The 26534-nt window shown below is 46.1% G+C and overlaps 1 protein-coding gene across 1 annotated transcript in view; it reads right to left on the reverse strand.

The window, feature by feature from the left end:
* gnl1 (G protein nucleolar 1) overlaps positions 1-26534 on the reverse strand; it is a 52579-nt gene that overhangs the window by 3903 nt on the left and 22142 nt on the right. The window contains exons 2-11 of the mRNA XM_087979447.1: positions 25216-25384; positions 23549-23685; positions 15387-15538; positions 14414-14485; positions 10843-11050; positions 10255-10350; positions 7194-7379; positions 6313-6491; positions 2275-2455; positions 1960-2100 (exon numbers count right to left, since the gene is read on the reverse strand). Coding sequence (XP_087835573.1) covers positions 1960-2100; positions 2275-2455; positions 6313-6491; positions 7194-7379; positions 10255-10350; positions 10843-11050; positions 14414-14485; positions 15387-15538; positions 23549-23685; positions 25216-25384 — 1521 coding nt within the window. The remainder of the gene's footprint in view (positions 1-1959; positions 2101-2274; positions 2456-6312; positions 6492-7193; positions 7380-10254; positions 10351-10842; positions 11051-14413; positions 14486-15386; positions 15539-23548; positions 23686-25215; positions 25385-26534) is intronic.

Here is a 26534-nt window from a genome sequence, read left to right on the forward strand (position 1 = left end):
AGTGGCACTATTGCTGTACTGTTAATCCAGAGGCCCAGGTCATGTCCTGGGGACATGGGTTCGAATCCCGCAACGGAAGACGGTGGAATTTGGATTCAATCAAAATCTGGAATTAAGGGTCTAACGATGGCCATGAAACCATTGGCGATTAATTCTGCAATCTGCACCCTTCAAGGGCCATTCTCTACATATTGTCACTCATTTCTCTGGGCACAGCTTTCTAACTAAAGTCCATTTTAACAGCTGAGTGTGAACTCTCACGGGACATCCTTTTGCTTTGGATTGCTATGCCCGTGACCTTCCTTCAAAAGTGCATTACTGAAATTAAAACATACTGTGGTCTTGGAAGGTACTAATGCCAATCCCCCCCCCCCCCAGACTTGCCTTCAAAGTCATTCTCTACTGGTTCTGAACCAACCTACTGCCTCCTGTAGAATTAACTGAAGCATTTAAAAAAGAAAGGCATTCACCCACTTGCAAAGTCATGGTTTTGAGCAACGCGACTACTGGAATTTAACAGATAAACCTCTATCCAGGAAGGTCTTCCAAATCTTTGTTCCTCACTTGTTAGGTCACAGCCCATGTCTGGCACCGCACTTTAGGGAGGATCCTAAAAAAGGCCTTAGATGGGTTGGGGGGAGGGGGGGGGGGGGGGGGGTGGAGAGATTTTACTAGAATTGAATCAGGGGTGAGGGTTTTCAGTTTTGCTAGAAAAAGGTTTCGGGGAGATTTGACAGGATCATTTAAGACCACCAAGGGGTGGTCAAGACCATTAGCATGAAGGTCAGTAATCAGAGGGTGCAAGGTTAAGACAATTGAAAGAAATAAGCAAAGTGTGGAGTTGGGAGTGGGAGGATGGGGGGGTGGAGGGAGGAGATTTTACTTTATGTAACAGGCGGAGGGGACTATGCCGTTTGAAAGAGCATAGAACATGGAACAATACAGCTCAGAACAGACCCTTCGGCCCTCAACGTTGCGCTGACCTGCGAACTATTCTCAGCTCCTCCCCGTACACTATCCCATCATCATCCACGTGCTTATCCAAGGATTGTTTAAAACTCCCTAATGTGGCTGAGTTAACTATATTGGCAGGCAGGGCATTCCACGCCCTCACCACTCTCTGAGTAGAGAACCTGCCTCTGACATCTGTCTTAAATCTATCACCCCTCAATTTGTAGCTATGCGCCCTTGACGTCGTCATCCTAGAAAAAAGACTTTCACTGTCTACCCTATCTCGTCCTCTGATCATCTTGCATGTAAACAGTGGGAACAGATTCAAGGCTAACGTTAAAAGGGGATTGGATAAATACATGAGAAGAAAAAGACTGCGCGGTGACGTGGAAAGAGAGGGAGTTGCGACTAATTAGCGCAAACAGCACACTGCGCCAAGTTACCTCCTTCTGTGCTGTACAATACCTACAACTAAAACAAATCACAGCAAGTCTGATAGTGAGAGATACAGGTGTTCCCTCAATTTGTTTTCTCTCTCTCTCTCCACACAATTTCAAATAATCAAATCAACCACTGCGCAGAGTTACTTGCCAACAAAGAGAATGTTAAACAGTGACCGTCTTACTGCAGTGACTACAAACTCTGACTATGCAGTGATCTGGTCACACCACCTGGAGAACTGCATCTGGTTCTGGTCATTGAAGCACAAGGAAAGTATTGCAGGCCAGTGCGAGAGAGAGGCAATGAGGCCAATCCCTCAAACAAACAGGTGGCAAGTGAGACAGGAGGTTATCCTCCCCCCCCTCAGTATCAAGGTGTGCCTGACACGCTTTTAAGGCCCTGGCAAACATGTTAAAAACAGGGAAGGGACCCCTCCCCCTCACACAAGTTCACAAGAACCCTCATTCCATGCTCAGCTCAACGATCACTGCCACTCGCCCCAAAAGCTGCTCCCGATGATGCTAGGTGTTGAAGCTGACCGAACGCGCGCGCACGCACACCCCCTACCTTTCTGCACCGTGTATCCCGGAGGTCGCATGCAAAGACACAGGCGCCCGTCCACGGTCAGTCGAAGGATGCTGTTTGCTGCCCGGTACACGTCGTTCCGTGCTGCTTTGGCCGTCTTGTACCCCCTCTTCTCGGCCCAGGCTGCAAAGAGACAAACAGCTCATGGCGCGTGAGGCGGACACTGACTCTCACTCTAACTCCGGCTCGGTTATTAACTCGAGATGCCAAAAAAAACGGAAAGCTTTCCACTTGGCGGATGGCTTCGAAAAGAAACCGGCCGGCAGCCTACTCTCCCAGCCCACGACCTCCAGTTACCTTCACAGATGTCCCAGGCGGTGAACCTGGCCTGGCCCTGCTCCTGCTCCTCAGGCCTGCCCTCTTCCACCTTCGGGTGCTTGAGTTTCAGCAGCTTTGCGACAGGAATCCTCGCAGCCAGGTAACCGATGGAGGTGTAAGGCTCCTGAATCTGTGCTATTGGATAAATCCCAGACAGAATCTGGAGGTGGTGGGGGGAGGGAGAGACCAGAGAATCAGAGAATCTTGTGCAGACCATTGAACCGCGTGGAAACAGGCCCTTCGGCCCAACAAGTCCACATCGGCCCTCCAAAGAACCTCCCATTCCTCTCCCCTTTTATCCTATATTTACCCCTGTCTAATGCACCCTGTCTACACATCCCTAAACACTATGCGACACTTTAGCACGGCCAATTCACCTAAGCTGCACATCTTTGGATTGTGGGAGGAAACCCACACAGTCACAGGGAGAATGTGCAAACTCAACACAGACAGTCACCTGAGGCTGGAATCGAACCCAAGTCCCTGGCGCTGTGAGGCAGCAGTGCTAACCACTGGGCCACCACGCCACCCCAACACAGAGGGATACATAACTGCATTCTTTAGAAAAGGGACAAGCGACTCAGGTTAGTTTTGCTTCAGACGCTAATTCCCATCCCGCCCAAGGCAGGAGGTTCAAGTCAAACCCAAGAGACTCCAGAACTATATCTAGGCTGACATTACAGGGCAATACTGAGGGAACAACCCTCTTGAGGCTGAATGAAATGTCCCTGCCTCTGAGCCAGAGGCACCGCAGTTGGGTGCCGCTCCAGATCTTGATGGCAAAGGAAAATTCATTGATAAATGTGGCTTTCCAATGGCGAGCAGTCAAAGTGGGAGTTTCTCCTGGTTAATTACAAGACGGTAACGTTTTAATATTCCAGGGTACACAAGCTTCTAAGGGTTTGCTATGTTAGACTGTACCAAAATTAACTCAATGCACTTCTGCCTTAGATTAGTGATAAATCACACAGGAAGGTTAGAGGGTCATCGAAACGCGGTTCTGAGAGTTGGAGTATGGGAGAGTGACAGGACCTCAATGTTAGACAGAGCTGCTCTCAACTGTGCTGCTGAAGACAGCTGAGCTCTTCAGCAGGTTCACAAAGACAGAAATGGCCACAGAAACTCAGCAGGTCTGGCATTATCTATGGAGAGAGAAAGCAGAGTTAACGCTTCCGGTCCAGTGACCCTCCTGCAGAACCTGATGCTGCCAGGCTTGCTGAGTTTTACCAACAATTTTGTTTTGGTTTGGATTTCCAGCATCCTCAGTTCTTTCGGTTTTTTTGAACAACGTGTGTTTTGCATAGCAAGGACTCTGGGGAGTGCTATACCAGTTGCAAAGCTTTGCGTCAATGAGGGGCTGGGGTGAAGCGCTTGAAAAAAGTGTGTGCACAATTAATAGTTCAGTACAGCAAGAAGTCTCAGTGAAAGCTCGACAAGCAGAGTTTGTTTGATGCACTTTAGCAAGATTGGGCATATGCAGCTTGGTGAAGTGAGCGGTCAGGGAGAAACTGGATGGAGCGGTGCCTGCCAGTACAGTATTTAGAGTCCTGGGGAATGTGGACTCAGGAATGGAATGTGATTGACTTGAACATGAGCAGTCATCCACAGTCAAAGACAGATTTGTCTTGAGGAGGAGTTTCATGGCTAGATTTGCAAAAGTGAAGAATTGTAATCCTTTATGAAGTTTGTTCAGTTTTGATGGTCCACTGTATTATTAACGTCTCGAAGGAGGGGACAGTTACTGAGAAACTCTTTGGAATTGTCTTAACCCCATTGGCTATTTGCTTTGCACAGCGGAGTGTTCGGTTACAGTCTGTTACAGTTTAGTACAGTCTATTACCCATGTTTACTACATTAATTCTGGGTGTTGGAACTAAGGTGCACATGTATTGCAGATATTACCATTGTGTCTTGTACAATAAAGTCACAGACTCAGAGATGTACAGCACAGAAACAGACCCTTCGGTCCAAATTGTCCATCCAGACCATTTCCCAACCCAATCTAGTCCCATTTGTCAGCATTTGCCACATATCTCTCTAAAACCTTCTTATCCTTATACCCACCCGATGCCTTTTAAATGTTGTAATTGTACCAGCCGTGTTCTTCTCCACAATAAACACTGATGCAAAATACTTGTTTAGTATCGCCTCCATCTCCTGTGGTTCCACACATACGCTGCCTTCTGCCTTGCTGATCTTTGAGGGGCCCTATTCTCTCCCAAATACCCTTTTGTCCTTAATGTTTTTATAAATTCCCCTTGGATTCTCCTTAACCCTATTTGCTAACACTATTTCATGTCTCCTTTTTGCCCTCCTGATTTCCCTCTTAAGTATACTCCTACTGCATTTATACTCTCCCAAGGATTCACTCAATCTCTCCTGTTAACACCTGACATTATGATTCCTTCTTTTTCTTAGCCAAAACCTCAATTTCTCTAGTCATCCAGCATTCCCTCCACCCACCCCCTAATATTGCTTGTTCAAAACAGTGAAATCTCAGGCTTTATTCTCTTAGAAATTCCTTCTGTCTAATTTAAAAATAAAAGCTACTTGTCCCTAATCAGATCATAACATAATTCATTGATCTCACTCTAGTCCTACTCATGTTGCAGAGTTCAAAATGGAGGTCTGGTATCACCAGCATGTACATTTCTAAGTATGACTGAATTTTATTTTTTAAAAAAGAGAGAACCACAAATGCTGGAAATCAGAAACAAAGACAGAAACTGCTGGCGAAAGTCATCAGGTGTGGCAGCATCTGCGGTGATGAAGCAAGTTAATTTTTTGGATCAAGTGATTTCTTTTTAATAATTGGTTTGTTCCCTGTCTGTTCACTCTGGTCTGGGATCACGATCTGTAAGCCAGCGTACAGCCTGAAGTGGTACAAAACAGCACTGACGAAGTCTCTGGTTTGTGATGTGCTATTTGACCACAGCACCTATTGCTCGAGATTGTTCCAATTACTCAGTACTCCTGGGCCGGACACCGAAAGGAGGTATTTACCGCCATCTAGTGACATCCATTAGAAACCACAGGCAGCTGACAAAAGGCTCAGATCAGAGCAATGACCAAGCGGCTTACTCACCAGATTCTCTCATGGAGAATATATCAGAAAACACATTCCCCTTTCCCCAGCAAAATTACAAAGAGGCAAGAATCAGGAGAAAAGACCGTGCCAGGAAAAATATATATACTTTTTTAAAAAGAGTAAAAATATCAATTAATCAAATTTGGGAAAGGAAACTTCTCAAAATGTTGCTGAAACATTTAACTAACCCCACAGTTCAACAATCTTTGAGAGCTCAGTTTGTTCAATCTCGCCCTCCACACCATCCCAAACTACATTACATTGGCGGGGTGTGTGAGTCTGTCTGTGTCTTCAATTGTACTGAATTCCTTCCACCTCTGGACTTTGCTATCTTCCTTTTAAAGAACTCCTTTAAAAAACTTAGCTGTTTGACAACTGTCCAAACACCTCTTACGTGTGGTTCGGTTTCAAGCCTCTGGTCCACAGCGTTCCTGTGTGAATCACCTTGCACAATTTCTTTAAAAGATGCCCAAGTACAAGCTGCTGCTACTGCATCATAGAAACCTTACAGCATTGAAACAGGCCCTTCGGCCCAGCAAGTGCACACCGACCCTCCGAAGAATATCCCACCCAGACCCATTCCCCTATTACTCTACATTTACCCCTGACTATTGCACCTCACCTACACATCCCTGAACACTACGGGGCAATTTAACATGGCCAATTCACCTAATCGGCACATCTTTGGACTGTGGGAGGAAACCGGAGCAAACCCATGCAGACACGGGGAGAATGTGCAAACTCCACACAGACAGTTGCCTGAGGCTGGAATTGAACCCGGGTCCCTAGCATTGTGAGGCAGCAGTGCTGACCACTGAGCCACCGTGCTGCCCCCAGGAAGAGGAAGACTGCATCTTCCTCAAATGCACCAGTTGGGCCCGTGCCCTCTCCTCTCACCCACATCCAAGCACAGAGCAGTGAAAGCTGACCTGCTGTTGACGGTCTACCAGCGAGGGAAAGATAAGGCCGGGGCAGTCGCACAGCTTGACGGTGGGAGTCAGGAAGTACGTCTGGAAGTACTTGGTGTGGCCTGGGGTACGGGACACACTCACCACCTTCTTCCCCACCAGGCCATTAATGAGAGATGACTTGCCCACATTCGGAAAACCTGAGAGGGAGGCAAGAGGAGAGGAGAGGGCGGAATTTAGACCCTGTGTATATATACAACAGGAGAAAGACAACAAACTCTCTGCTTCCTAAAAAAAAACACAAAACAATAGCTTGACAAATTTCACTGTTTGGGTCCTTTTTCACATCTCTCTTCAGGTTATGAACATCATTCTACGTCTGATCACTGTAAAGTCTTACCAGATCTTAGGGCTGCTTTTTCTTTTGTTAAACCAATTTTTCAAATCAACCAGTTCAGAGATTAATTAAATACCTCTGGAGAAGGCGGGACTTGAACCTGGGCCTCCCAGGGATAGGGACTTTACCTGTGCACCACATGTGGACCCTTGGTCCCCAGGTGAGGGATGTATTTGATATTAAACCAATAAGCAATAGGTTTCCAGCAGCTGGCAGTTCTGGTTTCCGCCAAATTCGTTCAGAAAAACGCAGCACTTATACAGGCAAACTTGTCATTTTCAGCTGCTGTCACCCAGCACATAGAGTCAAAGAGACGTACAGCATGGAACAGACCCTTCGGTCCAACCTGTCCATGCCGACCAGATATCCCGACCCAATCTAGTCCCATTTGCCAGCACCCGGCCTATATCCCTCCAAACCCTTCCTATTCATATACCCATCCAGATGCCTCTTAAATGTTGCAATTGTACCAGCCTCCACCATTTAACCAATCGTGCCAGCTCACCCACACAGCCCACAGTGAGGATGCCGTCCCTGTACAGCTCATCCACCGGCGTGCACATTTCCATGGCAGAGTCTGTCTGATGCTCCACCAGGACTGCGTCATCTTCGTCCTCCTCGTCAGTCAGGTCTTCGTGTTGGGTGTTTGCCGCATCCCGCTCCATCTTCTCCTTCCAGCTGCCCAGGTCGACTGGCGAGAGACAGGGAAATAATTACATAACTGTAGAGGGAGATGGGGAGGAGCAAGGGCTGGAATATGAAGGGGTGGGGGGGAAGGTACAGGTCGAGCTAGGGCTGGACTGCATCTGGTATAGTTCTGGGGTAACTCCAACCCGTAGGACATAATGGTCTCACAGTGGGTACAGCAAATGCGGCCAGCACGATATTAAGGCAGTTTAAGTTACAAGAACACGCTGCACAGAGCAGAGAGACCTAATTGAGGTGTTCAAGATGATTAAGGGATTTGCTAGGGCAGACAGAAGGGTGATAAGAATGCCAGATATAAGAGGCCATTTGGCCCTTCGAGTACACCATTCAACGAGATCATGGCTGGCATTCGAATTCCGTAACCCTGCAATGTTATAAGGAGAGGTTTATAAAATCATGAGGGGTATAGGTAAGGTGAATGGCAGCATCTTTCTCTGGGGTGGGGGATTTTAAGACTAGGGGACGTGTTTTTAAGGTGAGAGGAGAAAGATTTTAAAAACACACGAGGGGCAATGTTTAAAAGACATTTAGCTAAGTACATGAGTAAGAAAGGTTTGGAGGGATATGGGCCAAGTGCAGGCTGGTTGGGACAAGCTATCTGACTCTATGATGCTACTTCTAGAACTCTGCTGAGGTTGGGATTCAGTTGAAAGTTTCACAACTGAAATTGCTAGGATGATTGTTGGATCATGAGGCATGGGAACGGAGGAGGTAGATGACTTGAATATGCAGATCGAATACATTTCAGGTGAATGGTGGTACAGGGGCGGCACGGTGGCACAGTGGTTAGCACTGTTGCCTCACAGCGCCAGAGACCCGGGTTCAATTCCCGCCTCAGGCGACTGACTGTGTGGAGTTTGCACGTTCTCCCCGTGTCTGCGTGGGTTTCCTCCGGGTGCTCCGGTTTCCTCCCACAGTCCAAAGATGTGCAGGGTCAGGTGAATTGGCAATACTAAATTGCCCGTAGTGTTAGGTAAGGGGTAAATGTAGGGGTATGGGTGGGTTCGCTTCGGCGGGTCGGTGTGGACTTGTTGGGCCGAAGGGCCTGTTTCCACACTGTAATGTAATCTGTAATCTGTAAAAAAAGGTGTGGGGGGCTTTTGATGGAGATTCCAGTAAAGAGAGAGAAATGGCTTCCTGCAGGAGTAAGGTCAGTGGTCTGGAGAGGGACAAATTTATAGGAATGGACAGAAAGCCAAAGGTGCAAAGAATCTCTCTCTCTCTTTTCAATGACACAGTGAGTTGTTATAAAACTCTCTGCCCGAAAGAGACAGTGAAAGCAGATCCATTAGGAACTTTGAGAAGGGGAGTATGATGAACAGTTGTGAAGGAAAGGGGGCTGTAGTGCGAAAGGAAGTGCAGGGATTGAGAGGCAAATTGGAGAGGGGCGGCCATTAAGGGAGAGTACAGTGAGGGAGAAAAACAAGAGCGTGATCAAACAGCAAGACTTTAAGAGAGGTTTTTGAAGGACCTGTTTTCAAAATAAGGAAGAAGTGCATTTTGAAATGCTCCATTACAGTTCTTTCCAAGTTTTCCCAACCTCTCAGAAGTGGCAAGTGGCCTAGAGAGAATTGCAAAGGTCGGGGTGTAATGACCAGTTCCAGATAGCTGAATCCCAAAGATCAAATCAAGTTCAGTACGGAAATACTTGATCTCAGCCAAGGACAGTACGAGGAACATTCAATCGTCTGAAACAGAAGCTGAAAACGCTGGGGAAACTCAGCAATCCAAGGGCAGCTTTGGAGAAAGAGACAGAGCTAACATCGAGTCTCCGGGATGTGGACAAATGATGAGTTTTATGTTGATGGAAAAGATCAGGAGGAGCAACTGGAACAGCAGTGAAGGTCCAGGAAGGCTCGAGGATGAGGAATATGATGGGTGAATGTCACCACAGAACAAAATATAAAGGGAATGGTAATGTCTGCAGATAAACAGGAAAAGCTTAAAGCCAGAGTTGTTGCTACTAACAAAAGATCAGGTTATTGAAAGCAAGTTATCAAAATACTGTGGTGCAAATGGACACTATCAGGAGTGGTTTAATATACTCCTGCTGTGCAGTACCATATTTGAACAATGGCAAGGTGCTCACCTGAGCAAGTCTACAGCTTCAGTCTGACCTGAACTGCACAGATAGCAGAAAACTTTCAAATTTCATAACATCATCGCGATTTTAAGGGGTCAAGGCCCTGAGGGGGAGGGTTCAGTGAAATTTGACCAGGATGATCCTATGGATGAAAGATTTGAGTTACGTGAACAGACTGAAAGAAATGGGGATGTCTCTCATTGGATCAGGGTTGGATGTGGGATAATTGAACTGAGGCATTATACGGGACTTTGACAGAGTCAACAGGCCAGTAACCAGAGCTTATTGATTTTAAATCACTGACAAAGACAGACTAGAAGAGAAACTGGATCAACAATTTCTTCACATGTTGCTAAAATGTGGAGTGTGAGACCTGATTAGAACATAGAAAAGTACAGCAAAGAACAGGCCCTTAGGCCCACGATGTTGTACCGAGACTTAATCCTAATGTAAAATATAGTAACTTAATTAAGCAGGAGAGAAAACAGCTAATCTGCTGGGGTCATCTCGACTTGAAATGTTAGCTTGCTCTCTCCCTGTAGATGCTGTCTGACCCACTGTGATTTCCAACATTTTTTTGGCTTTCAGCACAGGGTCCTCAGTAGTTTGCTCTGAACATGCAAGGTTATCAGGGAAAAGCATGGGGTTAAATTGGTCGACTCCTTCAAGGAGCTGGCACAGACATGTAGCAGTGGGAGTGGTTTCCCTGGGCCGCCCCATTCTGCGGCCATTATTATTGGCCCAGAGTGCTTCTTTTCCTTGTTTCAGGCCTTACCTTTCCCCTGCGTGATGTTCTCACAGGCTTTAAGGAGCTGTTTGGGCCCCACGGCCATTGTCCTGACCCGCCTCCGTCTTCGGCGTTTCTGAAAAACTGAATTCCACAACAGACACTTGAATGAAACACACAGTTCCCACTGGCAAAGTTTTAATAAGCAAAGAGCTGCACGTTTTGCAGCAGTGAAAATACCATAAAGGTGTTTAAACTATCAGCTACAGCATCCGGTTCATACACAAGGGAGTGTGGGATGAGATGATTAACTCCTTCCTCCCCCAACATCCCCACATTCACAGTCAGATACTGGGCAGCCTGTTGCCAGTGGAGAGGATTAACCCACTCACCACCTTTACACAGACAGCACCCCCCCCCACCTCTAATCACAGTCCAGTTCTCTCCCAGTTCAGGACAGAACAGTTTGACATGGTTCAGTTGAGACAGTGTGAACATTAACTAGATGATACAGGTCCATTCCTCCCACGGCAACAGTGGATTAGGTCAGAGCAGTCCGTTTGCAGCTCATTCTGATTTAGCACTGCACCCATCACTACACCACAGACTATAGCGCAATCCCTCCTCGCCACTTACCAGCGCTCGGATCTGTCTCACCCGGTTTCTCCCGAGGGTACGATGTGAAGCAGAGCACGTGGAGCTGAGGAAACTTCTGCTGGAAGTAATGTTTCCAGGCTGCCACCAGGGAGGGTGGAGCGAGATCGATCTTATTCAACACCAGGATAATATTCCTCTTCATTTCTTGGGTCACATAGTCATAGAGTGCTGGGGAAAAGTGAATCACCTGGGGAGAGACAGAGGGGAAGGAGCTGGCTCAAGACAAAAAGTGGTAAGATGTGGGTGTGTACCAGGTAAGTCATTACCTCCTAACTTAATAGGTTAGTTTGTGTGGAGGGGTATGTGCAAACACACACAGTCTGCATGATGGCATGTATCCATGTGTATTTACATGTGGTATGTATTCAGAAATGCCTGTAAATTTATTTATTAGATTCCCTACAGTGTGGAAACAGGCCCTTCGGCCCAACAAATCCACACCGACCCTCCGAAGAGCAACCCACACAGACCCATTCTACATTTCCCCCTGACTAATGCACCTAACACTATGGGGCAATTTAGTATGGCCAATTTACCCTAACCTGCACATCTTTGGACTGTGGGAGCACCCGGAGGAAACCCACGCAGACACGGGGAGAATGTGCAAACTCCACACAGACAGTCGCCCAAGGCTGGAATTGAACCCGGGTCCCTGGTGCTGTGAGACAGCAGTGCTAACCACTAAGCCACCGTGCTGCCTCAAATGTAAACTTTTTCTGTATTTTTACTATAAATATGTAGTTAACATTCCCTTATTAATCCCTCTTCTTCCACGAAGAGAGGAAATTAATTTAGTAGGCAGATAACAAACAGTCAAGAATAAACACAGGAAGACATCTTATGTATATATACTGCACCATTGACAAGATAAAATACTCCAAAACCCTTTGCAACATTCACAAACAATATCGATACTAAGCTACATCAGGGAGTATTGGGACAGAAGATCAGACAAAGAATAGGTTTTAAGGAGTGCCTTGAAGGATGACAGAGTTTGTGAGAAGATTTGTAGCTCGGGTGCTTGTTGTTGTGGTTCTGTTCACCGAGCTGGGAATTTGTGTTGCAGACGTTTCGTCCCCTGTCTAGGTGACATCCTCAGTGCTTGGGAGCCTCCTATGAAGCGCTTCTGTGATGTTTCCTCCGGCATTTATAGTGGTTTGTCTCTGCCACTTCCGGTTGTCAGTTCCAGCTGTCTGGTATATTGGGTCCAGGTCGATGTGTTTGTTGATTGAATCTGTGAATGAGTGCCATGCCTCTAGGAATTCCCTGGCTGTTCTCTGTTTGGCTTGTCCTATAATAGTAGTGTTGTCCCAGTCAAACACATGGTGGGCGGCACGGTGGCACAGTGGTTAGTACGGCTGCCTCACAGCGCCAGAGACCTGGGTTCAATTCCCGCCTCAGGCGACTGACTGTGTGGAGTTTGCACGTTCTCACCGTGTCTGCGTGGGTTTCCTCCGGGTGCTCCGGTTTCCTCCCACAGTCCAAAGATGTGCAGGTCAGGTGAATTGGCCATGCTAAATTGCCCGTAGTATTAGGTAAGGGGTAAATGTAGGGTTATGGGTGGGTTGCGCTTCGGCGGGGCAGTGTGGACTTGTTGGGCCGAAGGGCCGGTTTCCACACTGTAAGTAATCTAATCTAATCTAATCATGTTGCTTGTCATCTGCGTGTGTGGCTACTAAGGATAGCTGGTCGTGTCGTTTCGTGGCTAGTTGGTATTCATGGATACGGATCATTAGCTGTCTTCCTGTTTGTCCTATGTAGTGTTTTGTGCAGTCCTTGCAAGGGATTTTGTACACTACGTTGGTTTTGCTCATGCTGGGTATCAGGTCATTTGTCCTGGTGAGTTGTTGTCCGAGAGTGGCTGTTGGTTTGTGTGCTGTTATGAGTCCTAGTGGTCGCAGTAGTCTGGCTATCAGTTCAGAAATGCTCTTGATGTATGGTAACATGGCTAGTCCTTTGGGTTGTGGCATGTCTTCATTCCCACGAAACGACATGACCAGCTATCCTTAGTAGCCACACACGCAGATGACAAGCAACATGAGTTCGACTGGGACAACACTACTATTATAGGACAAGCCAAACAGAGAACAGCCAGGGAATTCCTAGAGGCATGGCACTCATCCACAGATTCAATCAACAAACACATCGATCTGGACCCAATATACCGACCACTGCAACGGACAGCTGGAACTGACAACCGGAAGCGGCAGAGACAAACCAGAGGAAACAACACAGAAGCGCTTCACAGGAGGCTCCCAAGCACTGAGGATGTCACCTAGACAGGGGACGAAACATCTGCAACACAAATTCCCAGCTCGGCCAACAGAACCACAACAAGGATGACAGAAGCTGGCACAGACGATCAGGGAGGCAGTTCGAGAGCTGCAGGTAAAGACAAGTGAAGATAGTTTTCAACAGAATACAGGATGTTGCCGGGAATGGAGGGTTCGAGTTATAAGGAAAAGCTTGTGACCTTTCTCACCGGAGCGTTGGAGGTTGAGGGGTGACCTTTAGAGGTTTATAAAACAACGAGGAGTATAGATAAGGTGAATGGCAGGTGTCTTTTCCCCCCGGGTGGAGAATCTCAAGACTTGGGGGCATATTTTTAAGGTGAGAGGAGCAAGATTCGAAAAAGACATAAGAGGCAACTATTTTTGTTTTTGAAACAGAGTGGTTGATAGGTGTAATGAACCTCCAGAGGAAGTGGTGGATGCAGGTACAGTTACAACATTTAAAAGACATTTGGATAAGTACATGAATAAGAAATGTTTGGAGGGAAGATGGGTCAAGTGCAGGCAGGTGGGACTAGTTTAGTTTGGGATTATGTTGACATGGACTGGTTGGACTGAAGGGTCTGTTTCCGTGAGTTTATGACATGAAGAGGCTGGAGGTGCGCAGCGATCACAGAAGGTTGTCAAGCTGGAGGGCTTTACAGCAAAGAAGAGCAATTGGAAAACATGGACCAGATCGGTCAGCAGAGGGGCAATAGGTGAACAATGTACACGGCAGGCTAGATTAAGGCAGCAGGTTTGTGAATGAGCTCAGGGTTAGAATGGACACAACGTGAGAGAAAGGTAAGGAAAGCCCTGGCGGTGTGGAAGTAGGTCATGTTACAGACGGGGAAGTAGGTAACACAAGAGCAGCCGCTAATGGACTTACTAGGGAAAAAAAACAAGAGGAAGGCCACAATGAAAAGCCATGGCTTCTCAAAGTGAACGCCAAGAACAAGCAACAGAAGTTACAGCACCACCTCATTGAAGGGAGGTCAACTCAGTGTGAGGAGGACACAACGACAATTAAGTTCATCTTGCCAACCAGGGCAGCCATATGCCTGCAGCAGTGGCAGTGAGCAGAAAGTGGCGACCACTCAATCAGGTGACAATAACATCAGCCAGGACACAGAAAAATGTGATATCACTCAAGCGGTGAGTTTATACACAGCAGCAGCAGCAATTACCCCCATCTTAAGCAAAGATTCAGAGCACCTGTTCAGGCCAAGCCTATTGTTTAGGCTGAAGTTCTGACTTCATAGTCCACTCGCAGTACATACCGGATGCCTGACATCTGTGATCAGCAGCACTATGTCAGACATTTCCAAGACTCTCCATAGTTGACGCCAGGTCTACAGAACAGACACAGAGGAAGAATTAATACAAAAACCAAATAAGGACGCAGAGAATAAACAACGTGACAGTGTTTCCTGTATTAAGACATCTCAACTCCAAAGGTGTACAGAAAAAAAACCCTTCCACAATTGCTCCACCAGCCACCCAAGAAACAATTCTCTCCATGCCAAACAAAATCAAGTACCACTCACCTTCTGCAGCCTCCTTTTTCCCATAGAACCAGTTCCCCTCCAACCAGGCACCAGCTAACAAGCTCACCTCCAACACCCAGTGCCAAGTGAGCAGCACACCTCCCACCAGCAACACCATCCAACCTAACACCCAGTTAGCACACACCCCAGCCCCCAATAACTCCTCAGTGCATCTCGATGAGCTCACAGACAGCATCCTACGCTAACTATTTCAGAACAATCACTTTTCAACCTGCACTCTTGTTCCTGCCAATCCCTCCTTTGGTAAGTGTTTTAAATGAGTGCTCTGTCACTGACTTCCCGGTCAAAGAAGTAGTCTTGCCCTATTCAGTCTCTCATTCACTTCACATTTCAATCCCACATCATTTCACAATCACCCTCACATCAGTGTACATAGCCCCGAGTACATTTCATCTTCCAATCTCATCTCATGAATGTAAAATAATCCCAAGGTGCTATTTCAGCAGTCAGTGAGGGAAGCTATTTGTGATGTCAAGCCCTGCATTAATCTCAATAAATATGAATGTGAAAAGGTTCCATTTATGATCCACTACTAGAGGACCCCATTGGCCACAAAGCACTTTGGAACTTTGAGGTTACAACAGACACCGATAAATGCAACTTCAGTACCACTTCTTCCACACATCAGCAGCTTCCTACCCTAGCACCGTCTTGGTGATTTATCTGCGTCATCCACACTGCTCACCTCCAAATTGTGCTCAAAGTAACTGAGCTTCATAGGATCAAACGTCCTGTAAATTTTATCCAAGTATTCACGGAATGCCTTCTCTTCCTGCACCAGCAGCTGCTCCTTTGACATTGTGTAGCTCCAAGGAGAACGCTTTGGAAAGTCCAAGACTGGGAACGAGAGACATAAGTGAAAAAACATAGTCTAAAAAGGGAGTGTAATTTAAGAAAAGCACAGGGACAGCTAACACCAGCCGTACGTTACTTGGCGAAGATCTAACATTCTGTACCAGAGAGTTAGGTTTCTTCCGATAATCGTATACCAAAATTAATCTCTCTGTGAGATAAACCAAGGGCTGTAGGGGATTTTCACTTTTAAAGTTGTGAAGTTGGAAAAACTTTGGTTCGACCACACTAATTAAAAAATTAAAAACTTATTGCCAAATTATTAAAAAAGGATATACAGGAACTGGGGACAAAAAAAGGGTGCACAGGGATGCTATGAGGATGGAGAAGATATATATAATCAGGGTAAGCTTGGTTCTCGAGTTGGCTTGAGAGGTGACCAAATAAAGGCCATTATTACTCTGAAAGCTCTTGATAGGTTACAAGACTAGGGCCCATAAATGTAAGAACTACTAACCATGCTATTCAGGAGAAACCTGAACCACACCTAAAGAATATCAAAATGAAGTGACCAGCATAGATCTGCGGTTCTTATGCAGGAGTCAGTGGTTCCCTAGGGTCTGAGACAAGGTTCTGAGCACTGTGCTGTCTCGCTGCAGATTCTCCCAACACCATCAATCTCTCACCCAAACTGGCAGAGATCTTACTGACAGATCAGCATTATTTAACACACGAGCCAGATACCCCATCTCTCCCAGCACAAGCCAACAACTCATTTCCAAAGCTCAAGATTAAAAATAAACCTTGAACAATGTAAACTGTTTCGGTGTTTTGACCCGACATTAAATTTTATATCACAACTGCGTTTGGTTAATTGCCATTCCTTCTTCTCCATGCTCCCCAATGGCCCCAGACCTTGGAATAGACCTTGGCCCCAGACTCCTCTGTTTGAAATATGAACATGCATGGAAGTTTCAACACAGTTAGGATCTCGATCCTTCCAGCAGTCAGAAGGGTTTATCAAAGATCGCTGTGAAACTTAAAAGGGCTCAGAAAAGATTTACAAGGATGTTGCCAGGGTTGGAGGGTTTGAGCTACAGGGAGAGGCTGAATAGGCCGGGGCTGTTTTCCCTGGAGTGTCGGAGGCTGAGGGGTGACCTTATAGAGGTTTACAAAATCATGAGGGGCATGGATAGGATAAATAGACAAGGTCTTTTCCCTGTGGTGGGGGAGTCCAGAACTGGAGGATGTAGGTTTAGGGTGAGAGGGGAAAGATATAAAAGGGACGCAAGGCACAACTTTTTCATACAGAGGGTGGTGCTTGTATGGAATGAGCTGCCAGAGGAAGTGGTGGAGGCTGGTACTTTAAAAGGCATCTGGATGAGTATATGAATAGGAAGAGTTTAGAGGGATATGGGCCGGGTGCTGGCAAACGGGACTAGATTAGGTTAGAATATCTGATTGGCATGGATGGGTTGGACCGAAGGGTCTGTTACCGTGCTGTACATCTCTATGACTCTATGTTCGTCCGTACCCCTCATGAATGTGAAATTCTCTATCAAATCTACCTTCAACCTCTCTTCTTCAAAGAAAACAATCCCAAACTCTCCAATGAAAAAACAAAATGCAGGAGAATCGGCGAGAGAAACACACTTAGTGCTTTGAGTCTAATATGACTCTTGTTTGCTACTGGGACTTCACCGATCTATTTTTGTAATGAAAGCCCCTCACCCCAGGACAATTGCCCTGAATCTTTTCTGTACACTCTCTAGCATCCTCACATTTTTTTCCTCAAGTGCGGTGTACAGTTGTGGATGCACTGCTCGATTGACCCTACTTCACCATGCTGCGCGTACTACTCCAGGTGATGTTAAACCCAAGCTTTACACAAGCTCAACGTATTTGCCTGGCTTTTGAAATCTACATCCCCCTTAATAAAGCCTTTGATATTGCACACATTATCAACACTACTCTTAAATTTCCATGCCATCTGAACACCTAGATTCCTAATCACCAGGCTAAAGGCCAGCAAGGCACGAATCAAGGGTTGGCAGGACAGTCGAGCATCGTCAGATCATAAATGAATCACTTCTAAGCATTTAATTTCATCTGCCACATCCTTCCACCAATTCCACTAACCTATACAAATTTTTGAAGTTCTTTGGGCGGCCCGATGGCTCAGTGGTTAGCACTGCTGCCTCACAGCGCCAGAGACCCGGGTTCAATTCCCACCTCAGACGACTGTCTGTGTGGTGTTTGCACATTCTCCCCGTGTCTGCGTGGGTTTCTTTCGGGTGCTCTGGTTTCCTCCCATAGTCCAAAGATGTGCAGGTTAGGGTGGATTGGCCATGCTAAATTGCCCACTAGTGTTACGGGCATTAGTTAGAAGGAAATGGGGTTAGGTGAAGGGGCAAATGTAGGGGAATGGGTCTAGCTGGGTTGATCTTCAGAGGGTCAGTGTGAACTTGTTGGGCCAAAAGGCCTGTTTCCACACTGGAAGTAATCTAATTCATCTAATCCTATCTACATGACCACATTGCAAAAGTTTCATTGGTAATTTTTGAACTTATACCTTGAACATCAAAATCTTTAACACTAAATAGCTGACAACAGACAGCTGTACTTAAAAGGGAAGTCAGATAAGTGTAGGGGAGGAAAGAATAAAGGAAATGTTAACACAAACAGAGATTGATGCATTAACCAGCTGAGCAGAGTGTCCTGTTTTTCTGCTGTTACACTATTTAAAGAACACACTTTTATAGAGTCCGTCACAATCTCAGAATACCCCAAAGTGCCTTAAAACTATTCAAGTGCTTTCCCAAGTGCTTATGGAGATTTACAAATAACAAATAACTGACAAAAGATCAAGAAATGACCTTTTTTTGTCAAGTCAATCGAAAGATAAATCTTGATCAGGATAAAGACAGTTCTTTTGCTCTTCCACGGATAGAGATGGATCTTAATACGTCCACTTGAGATTGTGGACTGAATCTTGGTTTAATGCCACACCAACAATGCAGCCGTCCCTCCACAGTGCCAAGCTGAGGAAACAATCCAAGTTTCTGAAGTAGAGCCTCTGAACGATCCTGAGTTAAGAGACAGCAGTGTTCCACTGAGCTATGGCTAACTCGTAAGAAAGGGTAGGCGACAGGAGAGAGAAGGTAGACTGCAGAAATGCTTGCAAAAGAAAATCGCTGGAGAAACTCAGGAGGTCTGGCAACATCTATTGGAGAGAAAACAGAGTTAATGTTCAGGGTGCAGTGACCCCTCTTCAGTCATGGGTTGCTTGGTTGTATCTAGTGACAGAAGTGGTGTAAAGTGAGAACTCAGAGTATGAGCTGGTTGCCTGGTCAGTTCCAGCAATGTTGCTTGAACTTTGTTGGGACTGCATTGGACAGCAGGAGGTTGGGATGACATTAAATTAGCAGAGCCCTAAAGTAGATTTAACTGAGGCCAAACAGGCAAGTCGCTTGGTTTCCCCAAAAGAGGCTATTTCAAGTAAGCCTAAACTTTCTGAAGCCTGCTTCACTAGAGACCACCCCCTGCCCACCCCCTGCCCCTTCCCACCATATTTCCCCGAAACTTTGTTGCCAGCACTTACCCTGTCATTGTGGTCAATTTTGCTGCAATAATGCCAGGTGACAAGTAGTAAAGCAGTACCAATTACACAGGAACCTCGAGGATAGGAGAAGGAGTATGCTATTTGGCCTCTCGAGACATTCACAGCGATCATGGGCGATCACTAAGCTCAATACCCTGATCTCACACTTCCCTCATAGCCCTTTAGCCGCAACAGCTGTCACGACCTCCCTTTTGAAAACACAGCATCTTGGCCTCAACCATTTCTCAACCTCTCTGGGTGAAGGAATTTCTCCTCATCTCAGTTCTGAAAGGTTCTAGCCCTTATCCTTAAATTATGACCCCTGGTTCTGAAATCCCCCACCATCGGGAACATCCTTGCTGCATCTAACCTGTCTAGTCTTGTTATAATTTTATCGGTCTCTATGAGATCCTCCCATCATTCTCCTAAATTCCAATGAAAACAATCCGGAATGGACACACACTTTTTTTATGTCGGTCCTGCCATCTCAGGAATCAACTTGACAAACCTTTGCCACACTCCCTCGACAGGAAGAATGCCCTTTCTCAGATAAGGGGGCCTCACCAATGTCTGGTATAACTGCAATAAGACATCCTTGCTCCTGCACTGAATCTTCTCACTGTGAAGGATGCGTTTGAGAAATATACTGCACCCTACAGTGAGATAGTACACTGAATTTTCATCCTTAGCCCCTGGGTTTAAAACTGTTCAGAGTGAGAAGGGTGCAGGTTTCTCCTGTTCTTTGAACAAAAAGCGTTGATTGCTTCGCTCCACACACTTTTGCGCACGGCCCACAGCAGACTTCACGTACATCATTAGCATTCACTGAGACTCAGGTGGTTTATTTTAATCAGGGCAAACAACCTCTTGGAGTGTTTGATGGGGATAGCATAGAGGGAGCTTTATCCAACCCATGCCATCCCTGTCCTGGGAGTGTGTGATGGGGGACAGTATAGAAGGACCTTTACTCTGTATCTAACTCCGTGCTGTCCCTGTCCTGGAAGTGTTTGACGGGGATAGTGTAGAGGGAGCTTTGCTCTGTATCTAAACCTGTGCTGTCCCTGTCCTGGGAGTGTTTGATGGGGATAGTGTAGAGGGAGCTTTACTATGTATTTAACCTGTGCTGTCCCTGTCCTGGGAGTGTGAGATGGTGAACAGTGTAGAGAGAGCCTTACTCTGTATCTAACCCCGTGCTGTCTCTGTCCTGGGAGTGTTTGATGGGGGACAGTGTAGAGGGAGCTTTACTCTGTATCTAACCCTGTACTATCTCTGTCCTGGAAGTGTTTGACGGGGATAGTGTAGAGGGAGCTTTGCTCTGTATCTAAACCTGTGCTATCCCTGTCCTGGGAGTGTTTGACGGGGATAGTGTAGAGGGAGCTTTGCTCTGTATCTAACTCTGTGCTGTCCCTGTCCTGGGAGTGTTTGATGGGGATAGTGTAGAGTGAGCTTTACTCTGTATCTAACCCCGTGCTGTCCCTGTCCTGGGAGTGTGTGATGGTGAACAGTGTAGAGAGAGCCTTACTCTGTATCTAACCCCGTGCTGTCTCTGTCCTGGGAGTGTTTGATGCGGACAGTGTAGAGGGAGCTTTACTCTGTATCTAACCCTGTACTATCTCTGTCCTGGGAGTGTTTGACAGGGACAGTGTAGAAGGAGTTTTGCTCTGTATCTGACTGTGCTTTGTCAGTATTCAATGTAAACAAGGTGTAACGGTAACAGGAAGGGCTCCTCGTGCAGTGCCAATGCCCTGCAGCTGATGAAGGGCAAAGTTAAGCAATCCGTGTGTAAATTAACTCTCCTCGCCACGTTGGGTGACATTGTCCTCACGAGTGGAAAGAGTTAAGAGACTCCAGCATTACCAGCTATTGTCGACAGGACAATTTTCACAGCGTTAGCATCAGCAAGGTTAGTCACAGCATCGCTGACTGTGCTGATATTTTCTGTAGCTCTGAAGCCAAGTTGGACAGTGTCTGCTGACACTTCCAACTAGCTGCTGCCAATGAACCCCGGGAGGCCAGCAGCCATTATTTTTCTCCAATCGCACCCAGCAAGGGAGGTTTTCCAGGACAGGTTTCCATAGCTACCACCAAGTACTTTGCTCACTTTCGACGCGAGGGGCCAGCCGAAGGGATATTTGACTGGAGATGGTATCGTACCTAATCCTATTTATGTTCTTGCCCCAGACCCGAACAGCTATTTCCAGCATAACAAAGAGTAGGAATTTCAGTTTGATTTCTATAGCCACCTTTTGGACCAGGGTGAATTCAGGCCAATTACCGTACCATCATTTCAGCAGGGATTAGCTAATCACAGGGATCTCCCTGGTCTGTGTTACTCAGGTCCAGACTGCTAAGTCAGCGAGCTAGCCTCACATTCCCTTCCCCTGGTATTTGCTACAACTTCTGTTTTTGTTTTTAAAGTTTGCTGTGTTCAGCCACTTCATTCCCTTCCATTCCAGTGTTGTGTTCCTGGTTTAAGAGATTACTCAGACTGTAACTGTGCCAGTTAAGAGCAGGACAGACTTAACACAGGTGTTCAAAATTATGACGTGGTCGATACTGGAAGTGCTATATAAAGCACATACAACAGTACAGGCTCTTTGGTTCTTGATGTTGTGCCAACTTTTAACGTACTCTAAGATCAAAATAACCTGCACACCCTTTGGTTTACTATCGTCCATGTGGTTATCCAATTCTCTTAAAACGTCCCTAATGTCTCTGACTCTACTACCACCACTGGCAGTGCATCCTACACACCCACCACTCTCTGTGTAAAGAACCTACCTCTGACATTTCCCCCAAACCTTCCTCCAATGTAGTGGAAGGCAGTTTGGTAACCAAAGGAGACAAACTTAAGATTCTTGGAGTAAAAGAAGCATCAGAGGGCAAGAGAAGAATCAATTTAACCAAAAGTCACGATGAGCTGGAGTCCGAAGTTAAAATGGACAATTTTCACAGCGTTAGCATCAGCAAGGTTAGTCACGGACATCCAGCAGGTTATAGCAGAGTGATGAGAGAGTGACACAGCGAGAGAGGGAGAGAGAGACACACACACACAGACAGACACAGCGAGAGAGAGAAGGGGGGAAGAGAGAGAGAGAGAGAGAGACAGAGAGCAGGAGAGGAATAAAGTTTCTACTCTTTGAAACTGAAAGTCAAACTCCCTTAACACAGGGTTAGGTACAGAATAAAGCTTCCACCACACTGGATCCATCAAATACTCACAGGACACAGCACAGGGTTAGACTCACAGTAAAGCTCCCTCTACTCTTTTAAACTAAAAGTAAAGCATCTGCATCCTTCCATCAGGGTTTTGAACAAGTTAGAGGTAATATGTCTGCAGCAAGGTGTGGGTACAGGGTCAAAGAAAGTCTGCAACAGGATGAATGACTGAAGAATTAGTCCTCCAGCGCCAAAGAGAAAGAAATTGGGCAAGAGGAGCCTGACTGGAACAGGTGCGTTTCTGACAAAGTGAAAATGCTTTAAGAGACAGATGACTTTCTTCCCAGGGTCGAAGGAGATTACAGAGATAGGGAGAGGGCGAGACTGAAAAAGAATTTTAAAACAATAAGGAAAGGAATTTCAAAAATTTGAGGCTTTGTAAAACTAGAAGCCAGCAAGCAGTTTGGTCGGTGAACAACACTTGAAGGAGCTCCAATTTACGGAGTAGGAAAGGGTAGGACCTGCAATGCAAATGAACCAACAACAACTTTCATTTATGTGGCACCATTTACGCATAAAGCAAACAAAGAACTGCACAGGAGCACAATGAGGCAAAACGGAAAGACTTTAAGAGGGAGTTCCAGAGATTACTGCCAAAAGGTCAGACTTGGCTCGGTTCATAGCGCACTTACATTTGAAGCAGAAGGTTCAGAGTTCAAATCCCACTCCAGAGAGTACAAAAGTTAGACTAACACTTCAGTGCAGTACCGAGTGAGTGCCGGATCCCCAGAGCAGTCAACTTTTCAATGAGACATTACACGAACTGTCCTTACGAGTGAGTGTAAGCAAACATCCCGCTCCAACTACTTCAGAGAGCAGGGGAGCTGATCAAGTCAATACTGAACACTCAATCAGGATTGATTTTACCAGTGAATTCTTAGGATTGGAGTATGTGTATATTGGCTGCTGCTCCTACGTTACAACAGTGACTACAATGAAGCACTTCATTGGTTTTGGAACTTGCTGGGATGCCTCAGGGCACAACGAACAAACAAGTTCTTTCTTTTGGATGGCTGAAGGCAGAACCCTCAAAGTGGCACGACAAGGACGTTAAACCTAAGGCTGCTAGATGAAAGCCAGCAGAGAATGTTCCACAAATTGCCTGCTCATAAACACTTTAGATTTCTTTTTTGTCAGAACGTCTTTCCAACTTATACAGAAACCATTCTGTTCATTCCCTGGACAGCAAATGCCAATCCAGAAACAAACCACAACCAAGCACAGCTACCACTCACCAGAGCCTGGCTTATAAATGCCAACGATGTCCACTTCCAGTTCAGTTTCTGGGATGAGCTCCACGACTTTCTCTTGCACGACCTTCTTCCTCCGCTCTATCTCCTCTCGGCTTTCTTTTTCCAAGTGGAGCCGGAACCTGAGAGATGCAAAACGTCAAAAGGAGGGAGCAAAAAAAAGGACCTCAGCCGCGAGCAGCCTTCCCTTCTCTTTACTGAAATTCTGCTGAAGGTAAGGTGGGCAGGCTGCACTTGACGCAGAGTAATGGGGTGGGAGGGCGAGGTTGAGGGGTACCTGGGCGGCTCTGGGAGGGAGGGAGAGGAAGCAGGTGGCATCCTTCCTGATTCACCGCATGTTCTGAGGCATTCCCATTCAAACCGTTTTTTTTAAAAAAATACAGAATGTCACAATGAGGAATGCACCGGGACAGAGGCTATGGAAAGGAACATAAAAAGAGAAGACCAGAAGCTGCAGCGACATTTTCCTTGCTTACATTCCTCCCCCAACACCAAACACTGAGCCAACTCTTGCACCACAATTAGCACAGGCTGGTCTGCACAAGAACAACCTGCGTACAATCATACAACACAGCTGGGGGCTTTTAAGACCACAGTGCCTGGTCTTTGAAAAATTAGTTTCACTGCATCTCCTTCAAATATTTATGTAATTCCTCTCTGCAAAGTATCACCCCAGTCTGTTTCTGTCACCTTTTCAAATAGTATATTTCAGACCATCAAAACTCTCAACGTGAACATTTCCTATTGCCAACCCCTGCACCAACTCTTTGGTCAAGCTGCATCCTATGGTTACTGAAACAACTTCTCCTAATTCAGTCTATCAAAGCCCTTCGAAGTGGAGGTTAGGTTAATAATGAATTAATGATGAAGGGCTTATGCCCGAAACGTGGACTCTCCTGCTCCTCGGCTGCCGCCTGATCGGCTGTGCTTTTCCAGCGCCACACTCTGATGATTAATAACGAATTGCATAATTGATACAATTCCTCCCTGATCAAACATTTTTTTTGACTGCATGCCGTACTCCAGCACAGGTTCCAAGTTCACTCGTGCCTCGGGAGCTTCCATGCAAGGTCACAGCATCTAATCAGTGACTGCACAGGAGGGCGGAGTTGGGGTTACACCTTCCCTTCAGCAGATGTGAACAGTTATGATCCAGTCAGGATCAATAGGGTTGTGGAAAGAATGGTGAGCACCAAGTTTAATACTGTACTGGTGCAAAAGTGTCGAGCATTAAATCATACAGAATCCATGAGAAACACTCAGCAAATCAGTGAAGAGAGAGATAATATTTTGGGACAATGGCCATTCCCTGTAATCAGTGAATCTGAAACGTTAACTGTTCCTATCTTGCCACAGATGCTGCCTAATCTGTACAGTGCCTACTTTCTCCATATCTTATTAAGGAAACAGAATGACATGTCGGTAGAGAGAGAGAGAAAAGAGAGAGTGGGAGGCACGTTAAATCTCAGCGTGGGTCAAATGCTGTGAATGGATTGTCAAATTAATGGTATTTCCAGGCTCAACTGACTGCATTTCTGTAGCTCTGACACACTAAGTATGAGGGTTTCTGGGCAAACATTTCACTGAAGTCTGAATACCACCCCGAACAAGAGTGAGTCAAGTGCCCATCGCTCCTACCCCCGCACCCTCACCTGTTTGGGTCATATCCTTGCTCTCCCGATTTCCACAGAGCCGGCTGCTGGTTGATTTTGCGCACTTGTAAGGTGAAGGATTCACTGTCCGAGGTATCCGTCTGCTCCTCGTGACGGTCATGGCTCCCGCTCCGGCTGTGAGAGCTCGACCTCACGCCGTCCGTGAAACCTGAAACAGATGGCCCTGGGTGTCATCACTTTGTCATCATACATGCTCACGGTGTCACCAGGATACGCCGATTCAACGGGGGAAACCAAGCTACGCTTTCAACTCTCCACTAAACAGTGCATTTACAAAATTTCAGGATTACATCATCACAGGAGACCACTTGACTCAGCAGGTCTGCGCTGACTTTCTCAAGTGACTGATCCATTTACTGCCGTTATCCAACCTTCACCCCGTTCGTTCTCCCCTTTGAGGTAACAATCTAACCCATTTGACTGCATTAACTTAACACGCCTTTACCACACTCTCAGCACCGCTGTCCACAAAACTAATTACTCACTTGGTTAAAAGGTTTTTTCTCTCATATCACTTTTGCTTGATTTGGCAATCATTTCAAACCTGAGCTCAACAGTTGACACCATTTACCCTGTCTCGACACCTTGAAAGCCTCTTAATGGGAGTATTGTCAGACAAGAAAGAGGCCAAGCCACGTGTGCATGAGACCAGAAAGATTTTGTTCTTTAATTTGTGGCTATGCCACACTGGTGTGGGTCTGCAGACATATGTACGTCAGACCCAGGTAAAGGTAGATTTCCTTCTCTAAAGGGTACCGAATGGTGTTCACATAGTCACTATTAGCTTTTTAATATGAAATTTTATTAAATTCATATTTGTCATCAGTCACAGTGGGATTTGAACTCTAGATCGTTAACCTGGAATTCTCGATTAATTGCCCAGTGACATGACCACAATGCTACTGCATCCCCTTTGTAAGAGAGTAGCGTTAGGTAATAGATTATATATTTAATATTATAGTCCTGAAGAAGGGCTTATGCCTGAAACGTCGATTCTCCTGACCTGCTGCGCTTTACCAGCAACACATTTTCAGCTCTGATCTCCAGCATCTGCAGCCCTCACTTTCTCCTATTATGGTCTATACCCTGGATAGTCACTCGCCCATGCTGGTGTGTAATAGTTTATATTCGGCAATGAGCTTTTCACACTGTACATTATGGTCAGTATTTCCCAACTCACTCTCACTGCATATTAATGCAATGTTCCTGAAGAAGGGTAGATGGGTACAGGATTGGAGTACTGTAGAATATATAATGCCATGGAGTCTAGTGTATGGGAGACAGTAAGCAGCTCAGGC

Source organism: Chiloscyllium plagiosum, unplaced genomic scaffold (assembly GCF_037043375.1).
Source record: "Chiloscyllium plagiosum isolate Xiang-an unplaced genomic scaffold, Cpla_swu_hap1 HiC_scaffold_35, whole genome shotgun sequence".
Lineage (NCBI taxonomy): Eukaryota > Metazoa > Chordata > Chondrichthyes > Orectolobiformes > Hemiscylliidae > Chiloscyllium > Chiloscyllium plagiosum.